Genomic DNA, 12,404 nt, shown 5'->3' with positions numbered 1-12,404 from the left:
ACCCACACACTCTCTGACTCTATCCTACCACTGTCCTCTATATCCTCACTCCACGACACAGACAGTGCCGCTGCTTTCTACAATGCCACTCTTGCATCAGCTATTGACACGGTCGCCCCTGTCATGCATAGCAGAGTGCGACGAACCAATAGACAACCCTGGCACAATAACATCACTAAAAAGCTTCGGCAAGTATCCAGAATTGCAGAACGGCGTTGGAAGAAAACGCATTCAGAAGATGATTTCACTGCACTCAAACAAGCAACACTGGCATTCAAATCAGCTCTCTCCTCTGCTAAACAGGCCTACTTCACAACCCTCGTATCTTCCTTATCCCACAACCCCAAACAGTTGTTCAACACTTTTAACTCCCTCCTCCGCCCACCACTGCCCCCTCCGAGTTCCCTAATCATTGCTGAGGACTTTGCCACGCACTTCAAAAATAAGATAGACCAAACAAGGCAAATCTTTGTTGTCCAACCACCACAACCCCTTTGTATGAGAGACCAATGCCCAAACCCCATAACTTCACTCTCCAAAATCTCTGATGGGGAGCTTGCTCATCTTCTCTCCAAATCACACCTCACCACTTGTGCACTTGACCCCATCCCATCCCATCCCACTCCTCCCCAACCTCAACACCACACTAATCCCATCCCTAACCCATCTCTTCAACCTTTCACTAACTTCTGGTACCTTCCCCTCTGCCTTCAAACATGCCACAATCACACCTATCCTCAAAAAGCCATCACTTGACCCAAGCGGTATGTCCAGCTATCGCCCCATATCTTTGCTCCCATTTGCTTCCAAACTCCGTGAGCAGCACGTCCATGCTGAACTTTCCTCTCACTTTGCATCTAACTCTCTCTTTGACAACCTACAATCTGGCTTCCGTCCCCACCATTCCACTGAGACTGCCCTGACCAAACTTACTAACGACTTACTTACAGCCAAAGCCAACAGACAATTCTCTATACGCCTCCTTCTAGACCTGTCCTCTGCCTTCGACACAGTTGACCACTGCCTCCTACTACAGATCCTCTCTTCCTTTGGGTTCAAAGACCTTGCCCTATCTTGGATCTCCTCATACCTTGCCAACCGCACATTTAGCGTTTCCTACTCCCATACTACCTCTTCATATCGCCCCCTCTCTGTTGGTGTCCCTCAAGGCTCTGTCCTAGGACCCTTACTCTTCTCAATCTACACACTCGGCCTGGGACAACTCATAAGGTCCTATGGCTTCCAGTACCATCTATATGCCGATGACACTCAGATCTACCTCTCTGGCCCAGACGTCACCTCTCTGCTCTCCAGAATCCCAGAGTGTCTATCAGCCATATCCTCCTTCTCCTCTCGCTTCCTCAAGCTCAATGTGGACAAATCTGAACTCATTATCTTTCCTCCATCACACATATCTTCCCTACCTGATCTATCTATCAAAACAAACACAATTTTTCCTGTCCCCAAAATCCGCTGCCTTGGAGTAACCCTTGACTCTGCCCTGTCCTTCAAACCGCACATCCAAGCTCTCGCCACCTCCTGTCGCCTCCAGCTCAAAAATATTTCCAGAATCCGTCCTTTCCTCAACCCACACTCTACCAAAGTGCTCGTGCATACCTGTTGTGAATTCTGCTTTTGGGCTCCCTCCGGTGGTTGTAGGTGGTAATGCAGTTACCCCTGAGTTGCAGTCCTGGTCAGGTGTATCTGCTGATTGCAGTTCTGACTGGGGTATTTAGGCGTGCAGGATTCATTAGTCCTTGCCAGTTGTCAATTGTTGTTGGGAGGTGTTGGACCTCTGCTTGGTTCCTCCTGCCTTTCTGCCAAATCAGCAAAGATAAGTGTCTGGTTTTTTTTTTCCTGTGGCACACATGCTATGTGCTTCACAATTCAGTGCTATTCTTTGTGTTTTCTTGTCCAGCTTAGATTGTGTCAGTATTTTCTCAGTCTTGTTGGATTCTCTGGAATGGCAGATATACATTCCATGTCTTTAGTTAGATTGTGGAACTTTTTGTATTATCTGCTGTGGATATTTTTGAAAGGGTTTTAATACTGACCGCCTAGTAATCTGTCCTATCCTTTCCTATTTAGCTAGAGTGGCCTCTTTTGCTAAATCCTGTTTTCTACCTGCGTGTGTCTATTCTTCTCCTACTCACAGTCATTATTGGTGGGGGGCTGCCTATCCTTTGGGGGTCTGCTCTGAGGCAAGGTAGCATTCCTATTTCCATCTATAGGGGTATTTAGTCCTCCGGCTGTGTCGAGGTGTCTAGGGTATGTTAGGCACACCCCACGGCTACTTCTAGTTGCGGTGTTAGTTCAGGATTTGCGGTCAGTACAGGTTCCACCGACTCCAGAGAAAGTTTCATGCGGCTCCAAGGTCACCAGATCATAACACATACCCTAATCATCTCCCGCCTCGACTACTGCAACATACTCCTCTGTGGCTTATCTGCTAACACTCTCGCACCCCTCCAGTCCATCCTTAACTCTGCTACCCGACTAATTAATCTCTCTCCTCGCTACACTCCTGCTTCCCCTCTTTGCAAATCCCTTCACTGGCTCCCAATTTCCCAGCGTATCCAGTTTAAATTACTAACACTGACCTACAAAGCCATCCATAACCTTTCTCCTCCGTATATTTCCACACTAATCTCCATATATCTTCCCTCACGTAATCTCCGGTCCTCCCAAGACCTCCTTCTCCTCCACGCTTATCCGCTCCTCACCCAACCGCATCCAAGACTTCTCCCGAATATCCCCCATCCTCTGGAATTCTGTGCCCCTACACGTCCGGTTATCCACTACTTTTGGATCCTTCAAAAGAAACCTGAAAACCCCCCTCTTCAAGGAAGTTTACAGTCTGTAAAGACCACACGGCCACATCAACACCATGGGAGCTACCGCAACCCCCGACCTACTGTCTCCTTCCCCATAAACCTGTAGAATGTAAGCCCGCAAGGGCAGGGTCCTCTCCCCTCTGTACCAGTCTGTTATTGTTAGTTTTGTTTACTGTAAGTGATATTTGTATTTTGATGTAACCCCTTCTCATGTACAGCACCATGGAATTAATGGTGCTATAGAAATAAATAATAATAATAATAATAATAATAAATCTATCTCGCAGGCTCTTGCAGAGACTGTCCACCATTAATGGACTTTTCCCTCTCTAAACACCACAGATGCTACTGAGCTAACCCAGCTGCTTGCTATTAGATGAGCAAACCCTGGGCTGGAGTGTATGGGAGTGACCTTTCCCACCCAGGCTCTTTTGGTTGCTCCTAAATCCTGGACCCAAAATGCAGTCCACTAAGAAATCCTTGAAGCAACGCGTTGTTTCTGGTGTATTTTCTTCATGGACTTACATCACTGAGGCCAGCCATCTGGGTGACACATACCTGCCATCTAGGACTTTACTTCCTGCTTCTGTACGAACTATATAGTATATTATAAACATATCAGTAGAAAAATACGGATGGCCCTGGCAAGAGTATGTGAATTATAAGAATAGTGACCACAGTCCATGACACAACATCTCCTTTATTAACTCTAATAATATAATAAACTGATAAAAGAAGCAGTAAGAACATTATAACATCGGCTGCTCAGAAAAATCTCCCGGCCGGTCCCCACCCATCAAAGCTTCTGTCCATGAAAGGTGTGGTGGTATCATGCTGGGGGCTCAACCACGGGAACACTGCCTGTGTGACAAAATAGCAATATTAGTGATTTGTCATCTAAGATTATAAACTACCTCATATTAAGATCTATGGACGTTCAAGTCCCCTCCGACCACATACTTATCTCCTTTATTCACCTATGCCAACTCCAGTCCCAGCTCTACCACATCAGACATTGTTGCTCCAGCTCTGCTATGCCAATTGGACTTCTCCTCTACTGCCTGTTACATCTTTGGCACCACTTCGCCCTGACTCATCTGTCCTGCTGGACCAGCACCACCGGTCCACATTGCTCAAGAACGGCTCTTCTGGACCGGCAGCTTTGATTATCCTCCTAACCAGATGAGACATATCACTGCCACTCCACCTAATCATATTCCCTCCTATAGACTTGTAAACCGCCCTTACCACATACAGCCGCTCCACCCTCGTCTCTTCCTCGTCTCTTCCTGCTCGCTTCAGTGTTTTTGATTTGCACAATTGTTACCATGTGTTGCCCACCTGTCCCAGGTCCAGCACTGGGCTTTGTGTCATCATTCCCCTGCGGCAGGCTTCCTCTGGCCTACTATAGGAATCCGGCAAGTCTCTCATGTTGTCATTTCAGGCCTTGTGAGGCGGACTACTAAGCCGACTACTGCGCTGGCTACTGCTTTACCACCTGAGTATTGTGACAGCAAAACCACTATGCGATTTCCAAGAGTCTAAAGCTACAGCCAGATGCCTGCCTGTGTCCTTAGCTCAGCTATTTCTGAGTGGCGTCTCTCCTACAGCAAAGTGCCTGATTGTCTCCTCAGCTCTGTAGTTTCTCAGTGCTGTCTGCACACCCAGCTCTGCTACAACAAGGTGCCTGATTGTCTACTCAGTGTTCCTGAGTGCTACCTAAAGCTCTGCTAAAACAGGGAGCCTATTTGCCTGCTTTGCTGATTCAACATGAACATGCTGGTTTTCTGCATCAAATTACTTGCCTGCCTGCTTGTCTCTACTGATCCTACATACACGGCTCTGCTGAACCCAGCACTTCCCACTTCACTGTTCTACATGTCGCCTGGCTAGCCCAGCTCAGCTGCATCAATGCCTCGGCTCTGCGCTCCACACACCACCTACAGCTTAGCGAATCAGTATGACTTACTATACTATTACTGCTATCTGTGTATAAAGATTATTATTATAGAAACCCAGCTCATCTGTCCTACCGATGCTGATCAGTCTCCATGTACCAGAGCCCTGATGACAGTGTACTGTGTTATTACATGTCATGCCATGTATCCCCCTCATATCACCAGCATGCACAATGGAGAGTAGTGATGTGCCCCCCACCTCCGGGGGCTTCTCTGTCCTCCTCTACATCCATAGACATTAATATGGAGAAAGTATGTGCACCCCACATCCACCTCCGGGGGCTTCTATGTCCTCCTCTACATCCATAGACATTAATATGGAGAAAGTATGTGCCCCCCACATCCTCCTCCGGGGGCTTCTATGTCCTCATCTACATCCATAGACATTAATATGGAGAAAGTATGTGCCCCCCACATCCTCCTCCGGGGGCTTCTATGTCCTCATCTACATCCATAGACATTAATATGGAGAAAGTATGTGCCCCCCACATCCACCTCCGGGGGCTTCTATGTCCTCCTCTACATCCATAGACATTAATATGGAGAAAGTATGTGCCCCCCCACATCCTCCTTCGGGGCTTCTCTGTCCTCATCTACATCCATAGACATTAATATGGAGAAAGTATGTGCCCCCCACATCCTCCTCCGGGGCCTCTCTGTCCTCATCTACATCCATAGACATTAATATGGAGAAAGTATGTGCCCCCCACATCCTCCTCCGGGGCCTCTCTGTCCTCATCTACATCCATAGACATTAATATGGAGAAAGTATGTGCCCCCCACATCCACCTCCGGGGGCTTCTCTGTCCTCATCTTCATCCATAGACATTAATATGGAGAAAGTATGTGCCCCCCACATCCTCCTCCGGGGCCTCTCTGTCCTCATCTACATCCATAGACATTAATATGGAGAAAGTATGTGCCCCCCACATCCACCTCCGGGGGCTTCTCTGTCCTCATCTTCATCCATAGACATTAATATGGAGAAAGTATGTGCCCCCCACATCCTCCTCCGGGGGCTTCTCTGTCCTCATCTACATCCAGACATTAATATGGAGAAAGTATGTGCCCCCCACATCCACCTCCGGGGCTTCTCTGTCCTCATCTACATCCATAGACATTAATATGGAGAAAGTATGTGCCCCCCACATCCTCCTTCGGGGCTTCTCTGTCCTCATCTACATCCATAGACATTAATATGGAGAAAAGTATGTGCCCCCCACATCCACCTCCGGGGGCTTCTCTGTCCTCATCTACATCCATAGACATTAATATGGGGAAAGTATGTGCCCCCCACATCCTCCTCCGGGGGCTTCTCTGTCCTCATCTACATCCATAGACATTAATATGGAGAAAGTATGTGCCCCCCACATCCACCTCCGGGGGCTTCTCTGTCCTCATCTACATCCATAGACATTAATATGGAGAAAGTATGTGCCCCCCACATCCTCCTCCGGGGGCTTCTCTGTCCTCATCTACATCCAGACATTAATATGGAGAAAGTATGTGCCCCCCACATCCTCCTCCGGGGCCTCTCTGTCCTCATCTACATCCATAGACATTAATATGGAGAAAGTATGTGCCCCCCACATCCTCCTCCGGGGGCTTCTCTGTCCTCATCTACATCCATAGACATTAATACCAAAATTGTTCACGTAAAGTTGAAAGTTTCAATTGTTTCTAATGCTTTGTACCCTGAACCATTAGATCTAAGGGGCCGAGGCCGTAGCATTATCCCTGCTCCACCAAACTCTGCAGCCGGCACAATGTAACCAGGCGTATCGAAAGCATTCAGAGTATCTGCCACTATGTCGTATGGACTGACCATCTAACTATTGCCACATCTATGGGATTTCTGCCCCTCTACCTTGGATGTCTTGATACTCTCATTTATGGATCCTTTCTTTTCCAGTTTTTCACATCAGCTTTGATTTTGTTATCTAGTGCTCTCTATTATTTTGTATGATATGAGTGTTAACATTACAGTATGTGTTTTCACGCAGATGATCTGATGACGGTCCTATGACAGGAAACGTGTTCAGAATCTCACTGGATCCATGCCTCGATTAATAATATGATATCCTAAAAACTTACTCCACCAGGGCTGCGAGGTGGTGAGACGCTGAAGATGGGCCTGTCTGGCTCGCTGCCCCTGACATCATCATTCAGGAAAGGGAAGAAGGTGTCCTCCTCTGGGTCGGGACCGCTGGCTTGGCTTTGTAGGTCCTCCTTGTTCCAGTCTTCATAGGCGTTGTACCCTCCCCACTTTGTGGTTTTCAACCTGTGAGAGATGAGACACAGCCTTACTAGTACGATCATTGTCTGTAGGCATTTTGGTTTTACAAGTAGTATTTTCTAGTCTAGATGGGTCCTTGCGTCCATTTTTTATGTTGTTAGCGTTGCAACTTTCCTGGCCGTTGTGAATACCAGTATACCCTATGTGAATACCAGTATACCCTCTGTGAATACCACTATGCCCTCGTTACGGCCCATTTGCAGGTGGTGAAAAGTCAACCGGTTGCTCCTTGTACACGGCTCCTTCTCTGACCCAGGCGAGCCCAGCATAAAGAATTATCACTTAGCCACAAGGGGCACGTTCAGTGTCTTTCTTCATTTCACAAGGCTGAACATGTTCTGGAATATACCGCCATAGCAGGCACATTCCTCTTCTTCACCAAGGACTTCATACTCCAGAAGAAGGCCAAGACGAGGTACTCTGTAGAGCCAATTCACTTTTGTAAGTCCCCTTCCCCTCCCCGCTGTTTGTCAAATACCAGTCTGGAGAACGCCAAAAATGTCCTTTTTTTCCAGGTGTGGAGGCCGAGTGATGGACAGATTATAGGGCTATGGCTTTTGTGGAAAACGTGGACTGAATCTCTGCAAAGACAGCAAAGACGTTCCTCTCATCAGGTATCTGTACACAGTACCACTGGGCACCACGAGAAAGGGAGTAACATTAAGGGTTTGTTTGCATCATTTTGCAGAGCCCAACATTGCGCCATTTTTCCAATCCCATTCTCCCACGATACAGGACAGAAGATCCCTGTAACAAAACTCATTGGACGTAATTAAACTTTTTAGTGGTCTGTCACCTTGTAGTCATTTTTTGGGATCTGACGTCAATGATTGGGCTCTTTTCAGACTACTAAGTTCTGGATCCTCGGGCAGAACGGTTACTGACACGGAGTCTCAGACAGGGCTGATTCAGAGACAAGGACTAGGGACTTTGGGTTCAGGACACTGGCCACATAAGGACCAGAGAGTTTGGGTTCAGGACAATGGCCACTCAAGGACCAGAGACTTTGGTTCAGGACACTGGCCGAACAAAGACCAGAGACTTTGGGTTCAAAACACTGGCCACACAAGGACCAGGGACTTTGGGTTCAGGTCACAGACAACACAAGGACCAGGGACTTTGGATTCAGGACACTGGCCACACAAGGACCAGGGACTTTGGATTCAGGACACTAACCACACAAGGACCTGGGACTTTGGGTTCAGGACACTGGCCACACAAAGACCAAAGACTTTGGGTTCAGGACACTGGCCACACAAGGACCAGGGACTTTAAGTTCAGGACACTGGCCACACAAGGCCCAGGGACTTTGGATTCAGAACACTGGCCACTTAAGGACCAGGGACTTTGGGTTAAGGACACTGACCACACAAGGACCAGGGACTTTGGGTTCAGGACACTGGCCACACAAGGACCAAGGACTTTGGATTCACTACACTGGCCGCACAAAGACCAGAGACTTTGCGTTCAGGACACTGACCACACAAGGAACAGGGGCTTTGGGTTCAGGACACTGGTCACACAAGGACCAGGGACTTTGGGTTCAGAACACTAGCTGCACAAAGACCAGAGATTTTGGGTTCAGGACACTGACCACACAAGGACCAGAGACTTTGGGTTCAGGATACTGGCCACACAAGGACCAGGCACTTTTGGTTCAGGACGCTGGCTGCACAAGGTCCAGGGACTTTGGGTTCAGGACACTGACCACACAAGGACCAGGGACTTTGGGTTCAGGACACTGACTGCACAAGGACCAGGGACTTTGGGTTCAGGACACTGGCCACACAAGGACCAGGGACTTTGGGTTCAGGACACTGGCTGCACAAGGACCAGGGTTGAGGTTCAGGACATGGCCACACCAGGACCAGGGGACCTCATAACTCACCAGTAGACCACCACTGTTATGATCCGGTGACTTTGGAGCCGCATGAACTTTCTCTGGAGTAGGTGGAAACTGTACTGACCGCAAAACCTGAACTAACACCGCAACTAGAAGTAGCCGTGGGGTGTGCCTAACAAACCCTAGACACCTCGACACAGCCGGAGGACTAAATACCTCTATAGATGGAAATAGGAATACTACCTTGCCTCAGAGCAGAACCCCAAAGGATAGGCAGCCCCCCACAAATATTGACTGTGAGTAGGAGAGGAAAGACACACGCAGGCAGAAAACAGGATTCAGCAAAAGAGGCCACACTAGCTAAATAGGGAAAGATAGGACAGAATACTAAGCGGTCAGTATTAAAACCCTTCCAAAAATATCCACAGCAGATAATACAAAAAGTTCCACAATCTAACTAAAGACATGGAATGTATATCTGCCACTCCAGAGAATCCAACAAGACTGAGAAAATACTGACACAATCTAAGCTGGACAAAAAAAAAACACTGAATAGCACAGAATTATTAAGCTCACAGCATGTGTGCAACAGAAACAAAACCAGACACTTATCTTTGCTGATTTGGCAGAAGGCAGAAGGAACCAAACCAGGACCAAAACCTCCCAACAACCATGGACAACTGGCAAGGACTAATGAATCCTGCACGCCTAAATACCCCAGTCAGAACTGCAATCAGCCGATACACCTGACCAGGACTGCAACTCAGGGACAACTGCATTACCACCTACAACCACCGGAGGGAGCCCAAAAGCAGAATTCACAACACACCACACTACTAAATGGTTCTATGTTGCTTCGACATCCCCCTATTGGGGAGTGCACTTTTTAAACAAGATGCCTCCCAGCTATTAGCTGGGAGCCATCTTGAAGGTACACTCGCTGGCCTATTAAGTAAGGCCAGTGCGTGTGCCCTTGGAACCAGGAAGAAGGTAAAATGCCGAGTGACACACCACGTGGCCGGGGTGTTGAGTATGCGGCGTCCCTGGGAGGAGAGCTATGCGTGGGCACAGTAGCATTACAATGCGGTTATATAAAGATGCCCGGACTGAAGCTGCATCGGAGGTTGGAAGTATTGGAGAAGAATGAGTTAATTGATAAGGACAATTCTGCTTTCTTTAGCTAAACAACAAGATTGACATTGCCGTAATCGTGAGCGCAGTGATGACAAGCCTAAAGTATCTCATATGAAGAACGGCTTCATTTTCAGGACACGAGTCTATGTCCACGTGACCCTGCAGAGGAGTCATCTGTGTGCCGGGGCTTCTGTAGACATGATGCTGTCCTCTTGAGGTGGGATATTCTGTCATCTTTCACCAGGGCCTAAGAGTTCACCGATCTATTCCCTTATAAGAAAAGATGTTGCATCTAAGGCCACGCTAAGAGCTGATAGTTGGGGAGGGCAGCGATGATCTTTACATCTACCAGCGGCAGTGTCCATTATGAAGTACCATAATTGGCTCATAATGATCAGCGAGATGAAGACATTTAGTATATACTCCTTGGCATGTTGGAAGGATTTAACTAATACTCGGACTTGCCAGTAATTAACGGAGTCAGCAGAGACGGACGACTGCAGCGGTTCACCTTCCTCAAATCCATATGTTGTCCTAGCTGAGAGGGGCTGTGAGGAGTGACCACCCTGCAGGAGCTGATATCCAGGTCATGATTTTCTGGCTATTATTGGAGCTAACCTATGGATCGACAGACTAGTGAAAGACACGACTGAAAGCAAAAGGATTGAAGGATGGAGACAGAGAGTGACACTACACAGGAGCCCGCACACCGCCAGCAGCTGCCGCTCCAATGCTGGTCCAGCTGATAACTCTGCCTCCCATAGTCCGATCAGAAGGACTAGGCAGGATGGGCATGCATGTGCTCAGGGTAAGAAGAGTCATGTCTACTGTCATAGAGAAATTAAAATGCATAAGACATCTCTGGAGAGGAGACAACTCACCCTCACATAGAACATATGGGATTATGGGAAGTGTGAGAGAAACTAATTATAACTGAGGAAGTGAGAGAGCTAACACTTCCACCTCCTTTGAAGCAGAAACGTCCTGCAGTTGTAAGGATTTGGACATGGTGCCCATGTTTAAGCTTAAATAATCAAGTTTTATTATTGAAGTGTGTGTAATGTGATAAGTGTTAATTATATGTAATGTGAACTGTGTTGCTAATAGTGATGTGTGTTAAATATATGTAGTTAGACTGTGAGAAGAGTTAGAGTTAATGTTTGGGATTAGCCCACACTTTGATGGGCTAGTGTAAGGGAATGTTTCTGTTATGGACCTGGTGGTTAGGTGCACCTGGAATGACCTGATGGTTAAACTTGAAGACAGGACAAGCTCTGGGAAGTGGGAACTCTGCTGACCGCAAATCCTAATCCTATAACACACACACTAGAAATAGCTGTGGAGCGTACCTAACTCTCCCTAGACGCCTCTTCACAGCCTAAGAGCTAACTACCCCTAAAGATAGGAAAATAAGCCTTACCTTGCCTCAGAGAAATTCCCCAAAGGTAAAGGCAGCCCCCCACATATATTAACTGTGAGTTAAGAGGAAAGTCACAAACACAGGGATGAAACAGGTTTCAGCAAAAGGAGGCCAGACTTACTAAATAGACCGAGGATAGGAAAGGGATCTATGCGGTCAGCACAAAAAACTAAAAAAAGCCACGCAGAGTGTGCAAAAAGACCCCCGCACCGACTCACGGTGCGGAGGTGCCACTCTGCAACCCAGAGCTTCCAGCTAGCAAGGCAATATCATGTTAACAAGCTGGACTAGAACTTAGCAAGTACTAAGAAATATATTCAGTACACAATGAACAACAAATGAACTAGCAGGGACTTAGCTTCTGCTGGAGTAGACAGGTCATCAGAAAGATCCGAGAGAGATCTGAACCAGTACTGATACATTGACAGCTGGCATGGAGTAACGATCTGAGTGGAGTTAAATAGAGAAGCCAGCCTAGCCGCAAACGAGGGCAGCTGAGGAAGCAACCTCAGAACCAGCAGTTCCACTCACAGCCACCAGAGGGAGTCCACGGACAGAACTCGCCGAAGTACCATTCATGACCACAGGAGGGAGTTTGAGAACGGAATTCACAACAGTACCCCCCCCTTGAGGAGGGGTCTCCGAACCCTCACCAGAACCCCCAGGCCGATCAGGACGAGCCAAATGAAAGGCACGAACCAACTCGGCCGCATGGACATCGGAGGCAAAAACCCAGGAATTATCCTCCTGACCATAGCCCTTCCATTTGACCAGGTACTGAAGTTTCCGTCTCGAAATACGAGAATCTAAAATCTTCTCCACCACATACTCCAACTCCCCCTCGACCAACACCGGAGCAGGAGGGTCAACGGAGGGAACCATAGGTGCCACATATCTCCGCAACAACGACCTATGGAAC

At 47.8% G+C, this 12,404-nt stretch overlaps 1 protein-coding gene across 1 annotated transcript in view; it reads right to left on the bottom strand.

Annotated features, from left to right (window-relative positions):
• Nucleotides 1–3,516: 3,516 nt before the first annotated feature.
• The window catches only part of INCA1 (inhibitor of CDK, cyclin A1 interacting protein 1), a 56,637-nt gene continuing 47,749 nt past the window's right edge, over nt 3,517–12,404 (bottom strand). The window contains exons 6-7 of the mRNA XM_077261555.1: nt 6,887–7,073; nt 3,517–3,695 (exon numbers count right to left, since the gene is read on the bottom strand). Of these exons, the coding sequence (XP_077117670.1) occupies nt 3,600–3,695; nt 6,887–7,073 (283 nt within the window). The 3' untranslated portion in view covers nt 3,517–3,599. The remainder of the gene's footprint in view (nt 3,696–6,886; nt 7,074–12,404) is intronic.

This window comes from Ranitomeya variabilis, chromosome 5 (genome assembly GCF_051348905.1).
Source record: "Ranitomeya variabilis isolate aRanVar5 chromosome 5, aRanVar5.hap1, whole genome shotgun sequence".
NCBI lineage: Eukaryota > Metazoa > Chordata > Amphibia > Anura > Dendrobatidae > Ranitomeya > Ranitomeya variabilis.
This window is presented reverse-complemented; position numbering and strand designations above follow the sequence as displayed.